General features: G+C 35.4%; 3 protein-coding genes, 1 long non-coding RNA gene and 1 pseudogene across 4 annotated transcripts; 4 read left to right on the top strand and 1 right to left on the bottom strand.

Annotated features, from left to right (window-relative positions):
* The first annotated feature begins 994 nt into the window (after window positions 1–994).
* LOC139780720 (uncharacterized) lies at window positions 995–6151 on the top strand. The gene is made up of 2 exons (XM_071719445.1): window positions 995–2633; window positions 2961–6151. The coding sequence occupies exons 1-2, from the start codon at window positions 995–997 to the stop codon at window positions 6149–6151; spliced, it is 4830 nt and encodes a 1609-aa protein (XP_071575546.1).
* A 365-nt stretch (window positions 6152–6516) lies between these two features.
* On the top strand, window positions 6517–8617 carry LOC139780726 (uncharacterized). The gene is made up of 3 exons (XR_011720318.1): window positions 6517–6780; window positions 7000–7103; window positions 8123–8617. It is a non-coding gene; the product is annotated as an uncharacterized lncRNA (long non-coding RNA).
* Window positions 8618–11918: 3301 nt separating this feature from the next.
* LOC139780731 (uncharacterized) lies at window positions 11919–14441 on the top strand. The gene is made up of 5 exons (XM_071719456.1): window positions 11919–12139; window positions 12642–12887; window positions 12990–13213; window positions 13492–13651; window positions 14194–14441. The coding sequence occupies exons 2-5, from the start codon at window positions 12719–12721 to the stop codon at window positions 14337–14339; spliced, it is 699 nt and encodes a 232-aa protein (XP_071575557.1). The 5' UTR covers window positions 11919–12139; window positions 12642–12718; the 3' UTR covers window positions 14340–14441.
* A 3015-nt stretch (window positions 14442–17456) lies between these two features.
* Window positions 17457–18687, top strand: LOC139780719 (protein unc-45 homolog B-like). The gene is made up of 3 exons (XM_071719444.1): window positions 17457–17722; window positions 17899–18432; window positions 18543–18687. The coding sequence occupies exons 1-3, from the start codon at window positions 17457–17459 to the stop codon at window positions 18685–18687; spliced, it is 945 nt and encodes a 314-aa protein (XP_071575545.1).
* Window positions 18688–18884: 197 nt separating this feature from the next.
* LOC139780733 (uncharacterized) lies at window positions 18885–19877 on the bottom strand (annotated as a pseudogene).
* Window positions 19878–20683: the final 806 nt, after the last annotated feature.

Genomic DNA, 20683 nt, shown 5'->3' with positions numbered 1-20683 from the left:
AACGCTAGTGTGTGTGGCTATGCGCTTGGTCGCAGCACCGACCCCCACCATTCCCGGTCTTCTCTCGCTGTCTCTTGCAGGAGTCGGTTGGCGAGCTCGATCGTGTTCGGACGTGTTTTGTCCGAAAGCAAATTTTTTTCAAAGTATTGCGACTGTTACTGTCTGCATTGTTTAACTATCAGTACCTTGTATCGGCGCCTTTCGAGGCCTACAACCTTTGTAATTACGCCGCTTGCGGCTTATAAGACTAGTGGTTCGCCCTGGCCGTTTTTAGAGCAGCACTACTGCTTGAAGGCCATCATTACATAGGAAGAAGAAGCTGTCTCTTGCATGGCTCCGTGGGACCACGCAATCACGTAGTACGACACCGCACAGAAACAATCGTTTTAATTTCAGGTAATTTTTCTTTATTTAATAAATATTGTTCACACAAATATTTTTAAAAGTATTTTCGTATAATTATTACTAATATGTACATTGTACATATATATTTGGCGATTTGTCGTTAAATCCAAAAATAGAGATTACGTGGCATGGTCTGCAAAAACCAAAAACCACGTTTATATCATAAAAATCATTTCAATGACCATCTTAAAATACATATATTTGCCTTTGTAACCTTATTGAACGAGTTTCTAATGAAATTATTTATTAACGGCTTTATTCTTAAATCTTGATGCTAACTTAACCTCAAAATTTTTAACAGTTTAATCGAGAGTTTGCTCTGAGCGGCCATACGAGACGGACGTGTGCGCTCTCTGCTCGCTTGCTGAGTAGTACAGTCGAATCGGGCGTGGTCTCCTCTTTTTTTGTCTCGAGCTGGGTAACGCATCTCGGAGGTGTCAAGACGTGAGGACCTGTGTTGGGAGGGTCTAAATTAATTAATATTGTTGCTCCCCCCCCCCTCGGAGGGGGAGTGATCTGGGTCTTGGGTGACTCGTATATGGGATCAACGGATCCTCTAGAAGTGGGGCGATCCGGCATTAATCTCCACATGCAGGCCACAAGGAATAGCTTAAAAAGACCTCGCACCAGCCTCACTGAGGTGGAGTTTGATCGATTCTCGCAGAACATGTCTACGACGGGAAGCGATATGGAAACGGACGATGCCGACGTGAACGGAACAGCGGCGACCGATCGTGAACTTTTAGTAAACAAAACGACCGGTAATGTAAATACTGCCATTGTGCTGAAGGCCGCCTCGGAGGAATGCGATCACGTGTCCACGGCGAACATAAACATAGGGGAAATCGACATATCCCAAGACAAGGAATCGTATACAGTGAGTAATTCTACGCTGAAAAAAAATCTGCCTGGCAACAACGATACTCCTCATCGCTTTGTAAGATTTAGCAACGATAAAGTAGGTACGGCTAAAATTTTATTGAGCCTCCTTCCCGCCCATTCTACCACAACAAAAGGTAGAAATAGGATTAAGATCTGGATGATCATTTCGTCATTACAAATCGTCCCGACATCTTTGGAAATGACGAATCATTTTTCGGCGGAGGTTATGTTTGATGATTTTAGGGATGCTAATCGTGCTCTTGATGTTTTAGATGCGATTAAAGAACCGAAATTAAAGGCCCATGTGGACCAACGCTCTATTATCTGCAGGGGTGTCATTACAGACTGGCCTGCGTCGATTCCGGAATTATGGCCGGTGATTCAAAACAAAGAGAGGATAATCAAACTGGATAGGATGTATCGCCGCAATTGGGATGCTGCCACTAAAAAGACGACGCTTGTCCCTACGGACAATATAATAGTTACTTTTAAGGCTGACAAGATCTGTGATCTCTCAATTTTTACAAATGGAGTTTCGCTTAGAGTAAGACCGTACGTATCCCAGACCCGCCAATGCTATAACTGCTTCAGATATGGGCACACCAAGAACGCATGTAAGTCCGAGACCCGCTGTATTGTCTGCGGAGATAAGTCCCACGGCCAATGCGACAGACCGGTCTGTTGTAGTAATTGCAAGGGCCAGCATAAATCTACTTTCAGGGGCTGCCCAGTGCACGAAAAGAACAGAAGTATTAGTATAGTAATGGCTCATAAAAATGTTTCATTCTACAGAGCAAGGCGTATCGTGGAGGGTGAAGATCCCCCCCCTGAGTTTCGAGACAAGTTCACGGCACCGGCAGCGTGGCCCGATTTGCCGACGAGAGCTGTCCCCTCAGAAGATAGACCTGTGACAAGTCGTATGCGAGATAGAGGAGACAGGCCGAGAGGCTCGCCTCCGTCGGTATTGAAAACAAGAAACCCCATTGTAGACTCGACAAATAATTACTATGGAAGATTTGACAATCGGGCTGGCGAGGTCACGAGGGAGAGGAGAGGCCTGGCCTTAACATCTCACAATGGGACTTCGTGGGCACAGGTCGCTAGAGGCATGAGGACATCTGACGACGGGGGCTTGACTCCGTCCCCGGAATCGATTGAAGAAATAATAGGCGGAGTAATTAGACTATTGCAGAGATTTCCCGCAGCGCGGGATATTTTGATTGATTCACTTATACACTCAGAAAGGGCGGTCTACCCCGCCCCCCGGGAAAATCGGGAAGCTCGTCTATTGGAAGGAAGAGAAGGGCGTGGAGGTGATAATGGAAGACAGTATTCGGGTGATAGGGGTAGGTACCCTCCCCCCTTATCATAATTCAATCTATTATTATGGAATTGCCGAGGATACAAGAGCAGCAGGGATGAGCTAACCAAGAACATAATGAGCTATGACATCGTAATCCTTACCGAGACTAGATGCTCAGGCCCTAACAAAGTGTATTTTTCTCACTTCAAATCTGTAAATAGCGCAAATCGCTTGCGCAGTGGCGGAGTATCGATTTCTCTCCGTGACCATCTGGAGTTCGAGGTTCTTCCTGTGGGAGCTGTCCCGGTGGGATACGATATCGTATGTATTACAACTAAAAACCTTACCAAGAACTTGAATATTGTTGCAGTATATCGCCACCCACGAGAGGCCATGACTAGGCAGGACCTTCGGCCGATATTTCGATCCCTGAACAATGACAATGATACAATTATCTTGGGAGACATGAATGCCCACAATACATGCTGGAACTGTCCGGATACAAATAGCCAGGGGGATCTGTTGTATGAGGTTATGTATGACGAACACTTTATTTGTATTAATGTGGATACACTGTCCAGATCGGGGTCTCATGGCCAGAGAGATACGAACCTGGATCTTATGTTCGGTTCCCCTGGTATTGTGGATAGAGTTTCCTACAAGCAGCTGGAGGATGTTTGGGATAGCGATCACGCTCCGATATCATTTTCTTTTGATGTCCCGTCCCTGCCATATCGCAAGATTACGAATAGACTTTCCACCAAGAGGACTGATTGGATCCGCTATGGCGCACTGGTTGATAGAGAGATTGCCAGCTCCATGTTGCAGCAGAGGGAATTTTTCAGGGATGACCTCCAGAAATATTACGGTCGCTTCGTGGATATTTTGAGGAACTCTGTTGCGGTAGCTTCAGGTAGGAGGACTTCTGGAGGGACCTCGAGACTCGTGACCTCACCGAGCAAAACTAAAATCTCTCATAAGTGGTGGGACTCGGAATGTGAGGAGGTGATACGGATGAGGAGGACGAAATTCGCTCAATGGAAGAAAACTAAGAGTTTGCATGATTTTTTTGAATATAAGAGAGCGGTGGCGGCTGCCAGGCGAACTACTAGAGCTAAGAAAAGAGCGTCCTTCGACAGGTTCTGCTCGGAGATAAATCGATTCACCAGCCCCAGCTACGTTTGGAACACTATACGCATTCTGAAGAATGCCAGGAGTAATCTGGATTGGCATCCCTGGCCAACGAAGAATAGAGAGGAGGTCATAAGGGCCTCCATTGATAATCTCGCCCCGCCCACGGTGCCCACGGAGCCTTTGGATGATGAGTGTGGTGCTTTGGATGACGAGCTTGATGCCCCCTTCGTTGCTGAGGAGCTGGAGCGTGCCATCGAGATGATCGGGAGGGACTCCGCCCCTGGATTGGATGGTGTCGACTACGGGATGATTAGGCATCTCTCTGAGTCTGCTCGGATATGCCTCCTCGAGCTTTTCAACGTGGTGTGGTCGTCGGGTGCGATTCCGACGGATTGGCTGGAGTATCAGGTCATCTTTATTGACAAGGTGGGCCGGGAAAGAGTCCGTCCCATATCTCTGTCATCTTGCATTGGAAAGGTGATGGAAAGAATGATCAACGAGAGACTGATCTTCTGGGCGGAAAGAGACGAGAAATATAGCCCCACTCAGAACGGCTTCCGGCGAGGAAAATCCTGTGCCGACAATTTGGCCCGAATTGTTTCGGACATTAAATCAGCACTGTGTGATGGAGAATATACGCTTGCGGCTTTTCTCGATGTTTCAGCAGCTTATGATAACGTTGACTACCGCATTATGGTGGACAAGCTGATCGCGCAAGACTGCCCTTCAGGCATAGCCAGGTTTGTCGGACGCTGGCTGTACTATAGAAAGGTACGATTTATTATTAATCCCCGAGAATTTTTAATAAGATGTGTCTTTAAGGGCCTCCCGCAGGGCGCGGTCCTTAGTCCTGCGTTATACTCTCTATATACCCAGGGAGTTTGTATGGACCTCCCGGAGGATGTTGAAGCCGTCGAATTCGCAGATGACATCGGATTGTATATTCGGAGCAAAAATAAAAACCGGGAACGTAATAGGCGCCTGTTACAGCAAGCAGTCGATTTGGTGACTGAGCGCCTCCGATCGCTGGGTCTGGACTTGGAGCCCAAGAAGACGGTCCTCGTGGAGTTTTCTAGGAGCGGCTTCGTGGACGGGGGTATGAACATTCGGGTGAATGGTTGCGAGGTCCCCAACAGGAATGGGGCTAGGTTCCTGGGCATCTGGTTGGATAACCGTTTAAAGTTTGATCGACAAGTTCAGGAGGTCAGAGGTAAGGTGAACCGGGCTAATTCCGTCATGAGATATTTGTGCAGAGTTTCCAAGGGCGTGGAAATTAATACGGCTCATATGCTCTATAAAAGTTTGGTTAGATCAGTCACGGACTACGGCAATTTTATATACTTCCCCAGAGACTCTGCAACTCAGCTGAAGTTGGAAAGGGCGCAGTATATGGGCATTCGCACCGCCCTTGGCTATAGAAATAGCACGCCTAATAATGTCATCGTTGCGGAGGCGAAGGTGAGGTTGCTGAGGGATCGCGCGACGCTGTTGGGCAGAAACTTCGTTCAAAAGGCCATGGCGTACAATCGAAATGGTCTCTGTGATAAATTCCAGCGCTTACTAGACAGTGAGTGCTGGGCTCGATTTAGGCAGCCCATGTATAGGTTCTCACTATTATCGGAAATCTGGAGGAAATCTTTGCCCCTTAGGACTTATATTGGCGAAACCAGAGGGCCAGAAATATTTGGCGGATCTTTTAAGGCTCAGACGTTTGTCCCCAAGATAAATTTGACAATCGGGCGAGACAGAAAGGAGAGGAAATTCTCAGACCAGGAACTAATGCGTAGGGTCCGTAGTGAGTATGGTCTATTGCAGAACTCCGAGATCATCTTTACGGATGGATCCTTTGACGAGGAGTCAAGATCCACGGGCGCGGGCATTGTCATCTGTGACCGGGATATTGCTTATAAGATTAGCCTCCCATACATGTGTTCGTCGTACACAGCCGAGGTCTTTGCCATTAGATCAGCACTCATGGTGATGAAACAACAGTGTAATTGCCGGGATATTGTGATACTGTCTGACTGCAAATCTGCCCTGCTGGCCATTAAAAATAACCACCTCAACGTACATAAGAACAAATATGTTAAGGAGACTAGAATTTTAATATATGATTTGGAGACTGTACATAATAAAAATGTTATTTTGGTTTGGATTCCCGCTCATGTTGGAATAGAGGGTAATGAGATGGCGGATGGATTGGCGAAGGAGGCGGCGAATGAGGAGGCTGACTCCTCCATTGGGGTGCCGGTGGGGGATCTCATGGCGGCGGTAAGGAGGGAGACGTGGAACGCCACACAGGCTGCGATCGTTTGTGATTCAGCGCACAAGGGCACTTACTATTTTGAAGAGTTCTACAAGCGAGAATCGACCAGACCTTGGTTCCATAAAGTTAATGCGAACAGATATTTTAGTGACCTTGATTAACAGACTCAGGGCCAACCACTTTAATCTCGGAGTCTCCCTTAAAAGAAAAGGTTATGTGGACAGTGAGCGTTGTGACTGCGGACATGAGATTGAGGATCTTCCACATTTGCTGAATAATTGCCACAAGTATGACGACGCAAGGATTGAGTTGGATAGGGATCTGAGAGCTGCCGGATTCTTGGAAGAAATTGATGTTAATCGACTTATTAGAGCCAAGAATTGGGACATCTTATACATAATTTTTACTTTTCTTAAAAAGATTGACAAAGTTATTTGATTTTGTGTTGGTACTCTCTCGGGTTTAGCTTTGGTGTGTCATCTGCCATCGGACAGGAAGACACCTATCAGTCCTCAACCGAGGACAAACGAAAAAACCCCAGTTTAATCCAACTGGAGCCCTCAGTTGCAGATACGTGATAGAAATATGCCGATCCCAAATCTTCTAAAAAGCAGTTTAATCATTAATTAAGTGATTTAACCATGATTATTTAACCATTTACGTGATTTTATAATAATTATTGTTCTTATACTATATATTACAGTATTGCTTTCTATCAGTGGATGTTCATGCAGTCCAGAGCAGCATCAAGTAGTTTGATAGAAGAGCAAAAGATTTATTTATTAGATACGTAAGTAAGAAAAAGTTAAATTTGATATAAACCATGCTTTCCAATATTAAAATCGTCAATACTGAAAATCCAAAGTATACGTGTAACATTTATAACTACAGATTTTTAGTATACATAGATAGTGAATATCGGAATACAGATTCATACTTAACCTACTTTTATGTTTAAAATATATAATTAGATGTAAATAATAATTACTGTTTTTGTATTATGTTGCAGTGTTACGTTGCTTTCCATCAGTAGAAGTTCACGCAGAGCAGCACCAAGCAGTTTGATTTCTATCAAACTCTTCTGAGCGACAGCTTTATTTATTAGATACATAAGTAAGAAAAATTTAAACTTGGTATAAACTGCGTTCCAATATTTTAATATCCAGTACTGAAAATCTAAAGTGTATGTATAACATTAACCATAGATTTTCAGTATAGACAGTGAATATTGGAACACGTCATACTTAACCCCGTACTCTTATGTTTGAATATGTAATTATGTATGAAATAAACAGGGTGATTTATTTCGTGTGCCAATCATCTCCGCTCTAATTATCTCAGAAAGTATTGATTTATTGGAAAAATGTTTTGGATAAAAGTTGGAGGGTTCAAGGAGGACCAATAGACAATTTTATTAGATTTTGAGTCCGGGACCTGTGTTAAGCCTAATAGGATCCAAGTCAAATTATTTAAATATAAATCCCTTTTTTATTGTATCATCTTTTTCTACTAATTAATATGAACAACTTTTGTCTGAAACATTTTTTTATTTGCCTTATACTTTTTGAGATATTCAAGGAAAACTTGGTTTCAAGAATATACTGTTGCAATAGTATTCTAATTTCTTTAAATAATTGTGTACACATGAAAGCTTCAAGGAAATGTATACACAAATATTTAAAGAAATTGGGGTATTATTGCAATAGCATATTCTTGAGACCATATTAAGTCAAAAAGTCTTGTATCATTTTTCCCTCCGACAAGCATTTATCAAGATATCATAAGCTAAATATTAAAAAAATTACCAAATTTTTCTTGAATATCTCAAAAAGTATAAGGCAAATAAAAAATGTTTCAGACAAAAGTTGTTTATATTAATTAGTAGAAAAAGATGATGTAATAAAAAATGGGAGTTTTTATTTAAAAAATTTGACTTGGACCCTACTGGGCTCAACATGGGTTCCAGACTCAAAATCTAAGATCATCCATTATTCCTCTATGAACCCTCCAACTTTTATCTGAAACATTTTTCCAATAAACCAATACTTTAGGAGATAATTGGCACACAAAATAAAACTCACCTTGTATAATCAGATATAAATAATAATTACAGTTATTGTATTATGTTATAGTGTTACGTAACTCTTTATCAGTGGAAATTCATACAGTGCAGAGCAGAGCAGTGCAGAGCATGGAGCAGTTTTGAAGAAGAAAGAGATAGAAAGATAATATCAATATTATTTTCTTAATATTATATGTAATACTATTATTAAAATAACAATTTGATAAAATTTAATAAAATTTATTAAAATGGTTTAATTTTTAGCAATATTAAATAAATATTGTCTAATATTACACAAATAATATTATTGCGTTAACAATATCAATATTATTTTAATATTGTATGTAACAATACTATTAAAAATAATTTAATAAAATTTAATAAAAATTATTAAAATGGTTAAATTCCTAGCAATATTGTATAAATATCACGCAAATATTACAGTAATATTACCGTAATATTACTGATATATATTACAGTAATATTACTGATATTCATTTGCGCGGACATTTTAATATTACCGAGATATCTCAGTAATATTACTGCAATATTTCTGTTATATTTCATTGTAATATTGCAATGGAAAAATAATATTGCTGCAATATTACTGAAATATTATGTGCTATGTGGGATATTTAATAAAACAAGATTAGTCGGTCTGACTGGCAGTAATTTATTAGTATAACGACATTTCAACCCTTACTTTGGGTCCTTATCAAATTAATTTAACAATGCTGAAACAACATAAATTACCGATAATCAACACATGCTACAAGAATGCAAATTAATAGATCGTGATACAAAGTACAATAAATATTAAATTTACATAGATCATTGTACGTCAAAATTATAAAAATATTTGAGTCATACTTAAAAATTGTGTAAACGGGCGGTGAATAAATATATATTTATTAAAATACAGTCAATCAACAACTTTATGCATCGTCATCAGAAGAATAATTTGATTCACAGTCAGTCGATTCAATTGTAAGATTGCTGGAGCTTTCCTCACTCTCTGTAATACTTGGCGCAATTAATAATAAGGCTGTTTCTGGTAGCAACGATTTTAATTTAAAAGTATAATATTTATAGATAAATTGACAATTACACATTCAATCTTATAGTTACTATTATTTATTCCAATATATATATATATTTTTAAATTATTTATGAAAGTAAATTGCGTATCTTAAAACTCAATACAATAAAGACCACAAGAAAATAAAAAGAAACATTAATTTAAATTTTTATCCGCACGAATAAACCGGGCTAACTAAGAACCAACGCGGTAAATGATGCGCGTAAGTTTTATTTATATTTTATTTTACATATTTTCCAACCTTTGACTGCGTGTTGACAAATCTAGTCGGCACGCAGTTAAAGGTCGGAAAATATGTAAAATAAAAATATAAATAAAACTTTCGCTTCAAATTTTAAATTTTTATTTTTAAAATATTCTCCACAGTGACAATGAAAAATTATTAATCCTCATTTTTTATGGATTATAATTCTACGCTTTAAATTAGAAATATTTTAGCAGGTACCTAATTTTTCGCTAAACGCCTTCCTAAAGGCCCAAAATTTTGGGCCTTTTGGAAGGGGCTTAGCAAAAATTGACTTGATACAAAATATTTCTATCTTGAACCGTAGAATCAAAATGCGCAATAAAAAATGGGGATTAATATAATAAAAAATTGACTTGGGCCTGACTGAGCCCATATAGGGCCCCGGGCCCACAATGTGAGTACACTCCTGAATAGATATTTCAAAACCCTACAACTTTTATCAGAAACATTTTTTCAATATTTTGCGTTTTTAATGTTTAAAGTTCAATTCAATTCAAAAGAAAATTGTTTTTCATTACAAAAACTTGCACCAATAGCAGGGTAGCAGCTAGTAGCAGCAGTTTTTTGTTGTTTTCATTAAATAATACTTGAATCTACAACATGCAATAGGTCTGGTCGCAGAACTCTACAGAACTCATAAACTTTTCTCTACGTTTCTTAAATTTTCCGTTGCAATTTTACGTTCATTTTCGTAAAACTCATTTGTTTATTAATATTACATAAATTATTACTATAAATTTTGTAATACGTGATAATATTCTACTTACTTCCAGCTGTCGAATCCATTTTGTAGATTTAAAATTGCTTTATTTTTATAGCTTTGGCGTCCTCCTGAATATAACGTTTAAAACTCGGCTCCGAACACGACACGTCTTGTTCGAGCGAGCGTCACTTTTGAACTGACGTGTACGAGCAGGTATAAAGGATAGGACGTTTTCTAGTCTAGAATCCGACCTTCGGACTATTACTCAAACAAACCCACCACTTTAAATCCTCGGAATCGAAACTTTATTTTTCGACTTTTGGCCAGCTTTTTGCGATTTGGCCCCACTGTGCGACGGCTTGGTGAAAGTGCTGTCATTTCTGGGAAAATTTCTAATTGCGAATTAAAGCGTAAACATAAATGTGGGCCACTTGTTGCTGGCATGGAAAGCTCAGTAAATCAGTATAAAGAGATAATTATAAACAAATATCATTTTGTGACTTGTCATAGAGCTGACTGTTACGCGTTGTTAAAAAATGGAATTATTGTACAAATTCTCAATATTGTTCTTCATAATTCACAAGAAATACAGTGTACTAATTTCATTTGTAAGCAATTTACAAAATACAGTAATTATTTTACTTATCCTTGTGAATCTCAGAAATTAAAAATATATAGAATGTATAAACTGGAAGACTCATTAAAAATAGTTCATTTATGAGAAATAGAAGCCAAATGTATTGTATTTAAAGATAATATTTCATACATTGCATATCCTCTGTTACATACAGTTACTATATAGATCTAATTGCGATTTTTGTCTTTTCAAAATATAACTTTTTTGTCAATGTGTTATTTGACGGATAAAAATACATACGTACATATCTTTTTTTGAAAATGAGTTATTATTTTTGTACTTTTTGATTATATTGTCTAACATAAATAAAAAGATATTCGCAAGCATTGCAGAAATACTTTGTTTTGACTGTTGAAAGTAATCAATAATTGTAAACATCTTGACATATAGATGCAAAAATACGCGATAGTCGAATTTATTGAAGAAAATAGTGTTGAAATTATCCTTTCTTCTTGGATATGTCCTAATAACAAAACTGCATTATGGCCTAAAAACATAACTTCATCAAGCCTAAAAAGATACCTTAAAAACTGTACTCCACCCAGTGATGATTGGAACTCTGTCAATATAAGAGTTTTGGGACATACAGGTATATATACTTTTTATATTTTTACTGCCCTATATATTTTTATATTAAGCTGTTTTATTATCATGATTAGGATATATAAAAGTTAAGTTAAAGTAAAATAATTGATAAATAATTTTTTTTTAAGATTACGCTAATATAAATATTATGTAATAAACTTTTTGTAGAGAATTATGGTAAAGAATATATATGAAATTTTATATAATTTGTTACAACTTTGAATAAACATTGGATATTATGATTATGATGTAGTTTAATTTTCTGAACACAAATTTAACGTTTATTTGGTATTAATTTTATAGAAATTTTAAAGCTTTCTTTCTTCTAACATAACTGTAAAAAAATTATTATATAATTATTAGTATTAATTTTATTTTATAATAAAGTATGTTATACACAAATAAAACATATACCTACATATGTGTTTGTATGTACATGCGTGCGTGCGTGTGTATGTATATGTGTATGTGTGTGTATATGTATATGTGTGTATGTCTTTTATTTATTAATAAGTTTATTTATATTTTTCTTTGAGTTACCTTACCTAATATATCCATTAATAAATTTCTTTTATATAAATAGTCTTGCTCATGCTACTAAAAAAGCATATAAAGCACAAGACACGTCTCACTTGAGCAGTAGTGACTCTGATTTGGAATCACATTGTACATCAAAACGACAGAAAAAATTACCGTATCGATTTGCACAAGATGCAAGTACTTCTTCCGATGATGAAAATTTAGCATCAGAAAAGCACATAAATTCAGAAAAACGAACTAAACGTCCTGTTGTTCCATCTTTTCCTGATGTTCAAGGTAAAAATATATCTGAGCATAAAACAAACATGCTATTATAATAATTTCTTGATATTTACACATTTATTATATTATGTATTTGATATTTAATTTTTACCTACAATACATAGCACTTTTGGCAAAAAAATATATTCTTTATATTATATATTTACTGCATTCCTGCATGGAAATAAACTCTATGTTTATATTTGTATTTGTAATTTATTACTTTAATGGTATTTTGTGTTATGAAATAGAACAATTGTAAAAAATAGTCATTTCCAAATTTTTAATAAATTTTTGATTACACAGTTTAATACATTTATTTTTAATAAGAAATTTTAATTGCATTAAATAAAACGTGATAAAGTTATATATTTAATTGATACTGTTAAATTTAATTGATTAATGATACTGTTATATTTTCTATTTACATATATATATAGATTACTGAAACATGCTTTATCAAGCAAAAATATTTTTATCCAAAGTTTTTAAAATTCATAAAATTTTTTTATTATAGATGATTGCGAAATAACAGAATTAAATCAACATAAGAAAAAATTGCAAAGGGATTCTCAAGCTACAAATTGTTCTACTATGTGCAATAACAATAAAAAAATCCAAAGTAAAGAAGTTAACACAAAATTGCAAAGGGATTCTCAAGCTACAAATGGTTCTACTATGTGCAATGACAATGAAAAAATCCAAAGAAGTGAAGAAGTTAACACACAAAAGTCTACAAATATTATTCAGCAAAAGAAAGAAGGTTAGATTCTGTTATAGACTATTCTAGTTTAAGAAGAAACAATACTTTTTTAATTTAGTTATTTTTCTTAATATAAATATAATTTTAATATAATTTTTTCAGGAGTTTTGGGACAGATTTTTAAACTAATTGAAGAAATCAAATTGGAAACAATTGCATCAAAAAAAGAACAGCAAGAAATTAAAGTAAAACTAGATATTCTATTAACACAAAATGACAAGAGTAGCATAAACAAGTTTAGCCACTTACTTCCGATTTCTTCTATGGAGTCTTTTAATGAAATTGATGACTGTTTGGCCAATTCTGAGGAAGACTTTACATCTTTGGTAAGGACATAAAAAAGTAAAATAATAAAGAATGACGAAGAAAAGGTTAATTTTTTTCACAACATTTTTGGAAGAGCATGTTTTATATAATTAGATTACATTTGGTACTGAAGGAATAAATGAGCACAAAATCACAAAATCAGATTATTTTGCACTTTTCTTTATTTTTGTTAATGTAATATTATAAAAAAGCTATATACAAAACGATTTATTTTAGCTTAACAAATATGTTTGTTTTATGTATGTGTGTGTGTAAAACAATTTACTTTAATTTTTAGATAAAATATCTCAAACTTGCTTCTGGAGAAACGGTGAAGGAATTAGTGCCATCAGTAATGAAGTTGCTTTTGAAAAAGGCTGTTTCAATACATTTTAGTGGATGTGGAAAGCAAAAGAAGCGTGATTTTTCTGCAACCAAGGTTGCTGCTGCAGTATTTGGTAAGCTATTTTTGTATTAGTAAAAATTTTTTTGTTTCAAAGTACTGAATAAAAGTACTAACAAAATTTAAAAAATATTTCTTTAAATTATATATATGAGGTGCAATAATTAGATATATATTAAACATGAAAGTCTTCTTTTTTGTTCAAATATATATAGCTATAATATATTAATCAAAGTGTAGTTATATGTACGTTGATATATATGTTTATAGCTTACTGTAAGATGTAAGATGTACTTTACTGGATATAATTTTTAAATTTTATAAATTATACTTTTTTATGTTTAGTTTTTAGTACAAAATACATAAATTTTTTATATTACTAAGGACAGGTTGTTCTAACCTGTTGATAAACTAACTAATAGTTAAGTCATATGTCTATCTTTGTCTAATGTGAAGGAAAAAAACATAATTTAACTATTAGTTAGTTTACCAACAGGTTAGAACAACCAGCCCTAAGTAATTAAAAATTAAGTTTGGAATAAAAAAAACTTATATACAGTTTAGTAATAAACTTATTTATATATTTTTTGTTTGTAGAGATTGTTTCGAATAAGATACCAAATACATCAAAAAGCGAAATTCTAAAAAAAATATCAAAGTTTCTTGCTGAGAGTGGAGACAGAGAAGGAGGAAGAAAAAAGAGGGCACAGGAAGAAGATAAGAGAGTGCAAAATCAAGACTAAACTTTCTTTAAAAATGTATAAGAGTATATTATTACTTATTAAGGTTTAATTCATTTATATTCATTATATTCTATATATTTTCAAAACTTATTTTAAAGTAAAATATAATGCCATAAAGGTAATTTATTATTCTATAACTTACATTACATATAAGTATAAGGTATTTCTTACATTATTAATATTATTCTTTTATATAATATATTATTCTTTATATGAACATGTTTAAAACTTTATACAGAAAACAAGCTCTGAATAAAACTAGAAAGTTATCATAAATTAATATTATTTGTATGCTTATTTTTTGTTTTAAATTGTTTAAAATTAAATAACAGCAGGTTTTACATTTATTTTTAGCCAATAATGAACTCTAATTTATAAATTAATGCATTAACTACTTTTTTAATCAATATTGGCAAAAATTATTTTTTTGTCATGATTTATTAATGTCTCTATTAATATTGATAGAGACATTAGTGTACCATGATAAAAATTAATTTTTGCCAATATATTGAAAAGAAGTCGATGCATTGGCTTATTAATAAAATTCAATATTGGCTAGATAAAGAAAGAAAATTGTTTTTACAATATTGATTCAATATTAGAAATTGATCTGTATCCAATGTAAAAGAATTGGGTACGTATTATTAGCCAATCTTGGTTAAAGATGAAATCAATATGTTGATCCAATATTAGAATTCAATATTGGCTAAAGAAGAAAGAGCGTCTACTTTACGATATTGGACCAATGTGAACAATTAATATTGGACCAATATGAAAAATTGGATACATATTGTTAGCCAATATTGCGCCAATGTATAATGCTACTAGGGACCATGTATAATACAGCACGTCATATATAATGTGTTGTAGAGTTATTCCACTATGGCAGAGTCAGATATGACTGCACAGGAATGGAAAGAGAAGGGTAACGAGAGTTAAAAAAAACAATTGGTCTGAAGCCTCAAGTCACTACACAAACGCACTGAAACTAGAAGAGGACAACGCTGAAAAAGCAGCGCTCTACGAATATCGAGCGGAAGCTTATTTAAAACTGGGCGATTACGAGAAAGTGATTGAAGTGACTGCGACAGTACGTTAAAGATATGTTGTAATAGAGTATTGCATCGCAGATGTCAAGCGCTAGAAGCACAGATTTATTTCATCTGACACCGATAACGAAAATATCCAATCCAAAGCGGAGCGATTATTTGAAATTGTACAAGAACATCGTAAGAGAAATTCACATATTAGCGCCAAGGTAAATACACATAACTATTACAAAAGTTCGGCAACTCGCAAGACATGATAATTTGATCTAGATAATATAAAAATTTTAACAAATATCTCATACTGGATATATTAGTAATAATTTCTGTTTCACTTAATATATAATTTGACAATTGGATTTGAGAGTTTTCTCTCTTTTATTATATAATAATTAATTTTTATAGTTTAATAGTCTGCACACACTGTATGGATAAAAATTACGTAATATAAATATAATCTTTCACAGTTATTTATATGTTCATTACAGGTAATTATATTTAAGTATATGCTTAATTGTGCTTTGTGTTAGGTATCACAAATGCTAGATCTAGCATTGAATGTAAGCGTAGATATGGAAAAACGTGAAACTGCTATGAGTAGTCTGCAACTGCTCACATATGAGAAAGCTAGTGCCGAGGTGATCTTCAAGAAAATAATTTATCCAAAATCACACAACTTGTGAAAGTCGAAAAGGACGAGAAAATAATCTGTAGTGCGATCCGTATTGTAGACAAGTTATGCAAAAATAACTTTAGTCAGTCCATTATGACAAACGTTTTGCCTTGGTGCCTGGAAATGATGAACAGCACATCATATCCAACAGCTACAAAGAGAATCGACGCTTCTCAAACTTGTTTACAGGTAAATATTATCGAGCGAAATAGGCATAGTTGTCGTACACGTATTTCAGTAATTAATAAATTTATTGGGTATTTCGGTTTCAATAATATATTGAACACCTACAGCGGCATGAATGATGAACCCGATTTAAAACCCGACGAGGCTTTGTGCGAAGAACATAAGAAAGAAATTGACACGATTCTATCGTGCTTGTTGAATAGTGTAGCGAGTAAAACGATAACAGGACTTGCTAGAAACGCAATAATAAAACTTATTACGCGTAACATTCATTATACTGCGTTAGACTGGGCCAAACGATTAGTCAAGTTTGACGGTTTGAAAGAATTAATGGAGGTTGCCAGTCAATTGGAGGAACACGAATTCTCGTTCGACATCACGTCTTCCACGCAAACTATTGTCAGTATGTGCTTAACAAAGTATATGAAGAGATGTGCAAAATGATAATGATACAACATTTATCTACGTAATTGAGGACTTTTGAAGATAAATTGTGTTCGCCTAATAGAGATTCCAAGGTACGAATTTTGTAAACTTCTCTCTCTTTTCTGATTATTAAATTGTTTTAAAATACAGGGCCGATATCTATTTAATTATAGCCCATGTAAACAGTTCAAACTCTACTTTCAAAGTAACAATGTCAAAAAAGAACTCTTTTTATTTATTGATATTGTATATTCTACTGTAAGTTTTAATTTAAATACTATTACAACAGAGGTGTAATCGACATTTATTGAAAAATATGTCATCTATCGTATTTTCTGAAGCTAAATTTACTTTTAATTAGAGGTTCTCTTATTTCAATTAAAGTTAAATAACACTGTAGGTGTCTTGATTTATTTAAATCAATTGTTAAAAATTGTTAATTGATTGTTTTACAGGTTCGAGTAGTGGTTGCGATAACAACCTTGTTATTGGGCCCATTAGATGTTGCAGACGCAATTATCACTAAAGAAAATATTCTTAAGATGATCCTCGCTATGTCGGAAACGGATGACAAATTGGAACAAAAAGTGGATTGCGAATGTATCGCTCTCGCAATAACCAGATATGAAAAGATCACGTGTTCATATACGTGAAAGTGTACTTATTGGAGACCTGTATCTTTCTATGTATGATTCTATTCGGTTCGGCCGATGGTGGGTTTGTGCGAGTTAAGCAGATTCGAAGAGAGCAGTTACGCGATATCGCGATTTTTAATTCTCATATGGAATGACGAAGGAATTGGCCAAGGTTTGCATACGATTCTTGATCAATCCCAAGGAAGAAAAGGATATGAGAAAATGGGCTGTTAAAGGCCTGTCGTATCTCACTTTCCGCACCGAGGTCAAAGACGAGTTGATCAAAGATCAACAAGTCGTTAAAGCGATGATCGAACTTGCCAAGACTGACGATCAATCAGTTCTCTACGTGGTCACAACATTGGTGAATTTGTGCAACACTTATGACGATGAAGAACCCACACCCGAGATAAAAATGTTTGTCAAATATTATTTTTCTGAAGAACACTTACTGGCCGACAACTTCGTGAATAAAAGACGGCGTGTGTTAGTTTATACCGGTGTGACCAGCGCTTTGGTAATCCTCGCCAAAACAGATAGCAAGAATATCAGGGAATTGATAGCCCGCGTTTTCAACGCGATATGTATTCTAGAGGAAGTGAGAGAAATTCATCTCAACAAGGCGGCACGAAGGCATTGTTATCGTTAGCGCAGAATGGCACAAAAAATGGAAAGGAGCATGCTTCGCGAGCCCTGGTCCGTCTGGCACTCACGATATCTCCTGAGATTGCATTTCCCGGTGATATAATGATGGATGTTGTTTGGCCGATCATAGATCTCCTGGACCCGGACGTGAATGAGAACGAGAATAATGAGACTCTATCAACTTTGCGCAATCTAGCTAATTTCAACGACAGCATGCGAAAACATATATACAAGGAGATCGGATATAAGAAACTCATGTCTTACATGTACGATTACAATCACCACATGTTGAGACGCACGTGCGCACAACTTATACATAATTTGGTGCTATGCCGTGTAATTGCTATCCAATATACCGAGCAGCTACTTTATCGAAATGATGATGGATTTGTGCATTTGTGCATGGACAAGGACGAAGATACTATTAAGGCAGTGGCTGGAATTCTAGCGGAAATGACGTCGGTCAGCATAGAGGCTTGCAAGTTAATTTTAGATCGGATTCCTCTCTGAAACCTCTGCACTCTTTACTCACTAATCCAAACGATGACATACAATGTAAGGGTATTATGATTGTGCTAAATATGATGAGAAGCACGAAATACGTCGCTACTAAACTCATGGAAATAGATATAATAATGAAACAAGTGAGGGCATTGAGCAATAATGACACCATGCAAAACAAGGAGATCAAGAAAACAGCATCCCTTGCTTTAGAAGCTGCTGCAGAATGGGTGTAACTAATGAAGAGAAACGTATCGAAAAGAACGTATCATCACAAGGCACTGATAACATTTAAACATATCAATTAAGAAAATATGTGAATATTAATGAGATGTTAATTGAAATCGAAATGTTCATATTAATAGAATATTATATTTTTAAATAAATGGTAGCCTAATGTATAATATAATTAATAAATAATGTAATTTTGCATTTACAAGACACCTGCCTTGGCGTTTTTTACCCATGATAAATAATATTCTAGCTTTTTCGAGCACAGAAGTATACTCCTTCTCGACAGGCTTGCGTCGTCTCGCTATGTCTCTGCGAAAATTTCTTTATGAATTCTTAATTGCTGTTCTTGTGCAGGCTAAAATTTCTTTCTTCGCTACTGTTAGCAATTGGTGAAACTCGGAGAGTGCCGAGGACGTAGAGACAGTTTTTATTTAGGCTTGGTCCTTGCAAATGGAAACGCCGGCTTCTCTTAACGCCGCTAAAGTTTGTTTACCTTGTGGCAACCAATCAACCTAAGTATATATTTAATATAATATATTACAATGTATACATTTATATTAATATATAGGTGTACGAGCTACTAACGCTTTTTACATTATCTATAATGGATTTAATTACCAAATCCGTTAATCCGTATTCTTAAAGATTTTATTATTCTTATGTTTCCACAGATAGTCAGAAAAACATGTGTAGCTTTTTCAGCACATTGAAGTAATTTTCCAAAGCAGTAAAAAGTGATATAAGCACAACGTATATCACGCTCGTCACGTTAAATGTACGCAAGGGGACGCTTCCTAAAACAAAAGTAATAATATTTAATTGCACAATTTCAATGATAATTATACTAACAAGTTGAGCAAAAACTCATTATTACCAATTTGCAATTTATTAAATGACGGCGTATCAATGCAGGATATTTTATAATTGCTGTAAGTCTCTTTAGTGTCTTCTTCAACGGGTCGAATAAATTTTCTCTCCACACGGCAAGTCCACCACGGCACCTACTTGGGCAACTTTTACGTTTCTTTATTTTTTTAGCGCTTCAAATTCTTGCCTCTTTGCTTCGGATAAGATTCACCAGAGCTCATTCTGATTTCCAAGTTAAGCTGAAAGATATACGTTCGTAAGAACGAGCATTCATCAAATCACAAATCTCTGAAACGTCGGTCCTTAATTATTTTTTGTTCGTCGTCTGATTTAATGAATAATCCTTACCTTGCTGGTGCATCTCTCGACTAAATTATCTTCTAAGATCCCCATTACGGAAAAATTGTACAGAGAGGCTATTGTAGTTGCAAAATGTGCATGAAACTATAGTAAATATTACAGTAATTACTATAATTTTGTGTGCTTTTTTTCGCAACTACAGTAGTTTTTTCTATAAGGGAATATGTTCAGGTCCATAAAATTTTTCATTATTTTTTGCTTAGCGACACATCGCGGACAGGTTACAGGCTCTCGCGCTTGTTACGCACCTGTTATGAGAATAGAAACGCATGCGATTTAAAAGAATTATTTCTAAAGAAAGTCACGTGACGAGCAGCGTCATGCCTTATTGGTTACGGCGGTCACATGTGAAAAGCCAATCAGAATCAAATTTTATCTCAGCGAGACGACGCACTGCGCACTTTTCGGATAATGCTCGCTAGTTTAAATTAATCGTTGAAAAGTGCTAGAGGATTATAGACAATTGTGGAGCGATTAGAGGAAGTTCGAGCGGCACCAGAGAACATTACAAGGAGGAAGCTCTTCGACAGGTAAATGATCTAAATTTTGTTCTGTTTCGCCGACGATCTGAATGAAGGTTTATCGCGTGAAGCGTGATCCATTTCGAATATTCCAAAAACATAAGTTCTATATCGCGCTATTATTTAACCTATTCAAGTGAAAGGGTAAAACCAAACGAACCAGTAGTTTCATTGTAGGGGTGCAAACAATACACGAGGCACGAGGTTTTCTGAGTAAGTTGCGATTAGCTCATTAATATAAACGCAGGTT

This window comes from Temnothorax nylanderi, unplaced genomic scaffold, assembly GCF_030848795.1.
Source record: "Temnothorax nylanderi isolate EJ_2023f unplaced genomic scaffold, tnyl_v1.0 TNYL_tig0294_pilon, whole genome shotgun sequence".
NCBI classification, from domain to species: domain Eukaryota; kingdom Metazoa; phylum Arthropoda; class Insecta; order Hymenoptera; family Formicidae; genus Temnothorax; species Temnothorax nylanderi.
The sequence above is the reverse complement of the archived record's forward strand: the minus strand, read 5'-3'. Positions and strand labels throughout refer to the sequence as shown.

Excerpts from the sequence above, each read along its gene's own strand:
- LOC139780720 (XM_071719445.1), top strand. The coding sequence starts at position 995 with ATGCAGGCCACAAGGAATAGCTTAAAAAGACCTCGCACCAGCCTCACT. Across the intron at positions 2,634-2,960 it reads ACAGTATTCGGGTGATAGGG|TATATCGCCACCCACGAGAG; the intron begins GTAGGTACCCTC and ends ATATTGTTGCAG.
- LOC139780731 (XM_071719456.1), top strand. The coding sequence starts at position 12,719 with ATGTGCAATAACAATAAAAAAATCCAAAGTAAAGAAGTTAACACAAAA. Across the intron at positions 12,888-12,989 it reads TATTCAGCAAAAGAAAGAAG|GAGTTTTGGGACAGATTTTT; the intron begins GTTAGATTCTGT and ends TAATTTTTTCAG. Across the intron at positions 13,214-13,491 it reads AGGAAGACTTTACATCTTTG|ATAAAATATCTCAAACTTGC; the intron begins GTAAGGACATAA and ends TTTAATTTTTAG.
- LOC139780719 (XM_071719444.1), top strand. The coding sequence starts at position 17,457 with ATGACGAAGGAATTGGCCAAGGTTTGCATACGATTCTTGATCAATCCC. Across the intron at positions 17,723-17,898 it reads CCCACACCCGAGATAAAAAT|AGGAAGTGAGAGAAATTCAT; the intron begins GTTTGTCAAATA and ends TATGTATTCTAG. Across the intron at positions 18,433-18,542 it reads GTCAGCATAGAGGCTTGCAA|CACGAAATACGTCGCTACTA; the intron begins GTTAATTTTAGA and ends TATGATGAGAAG.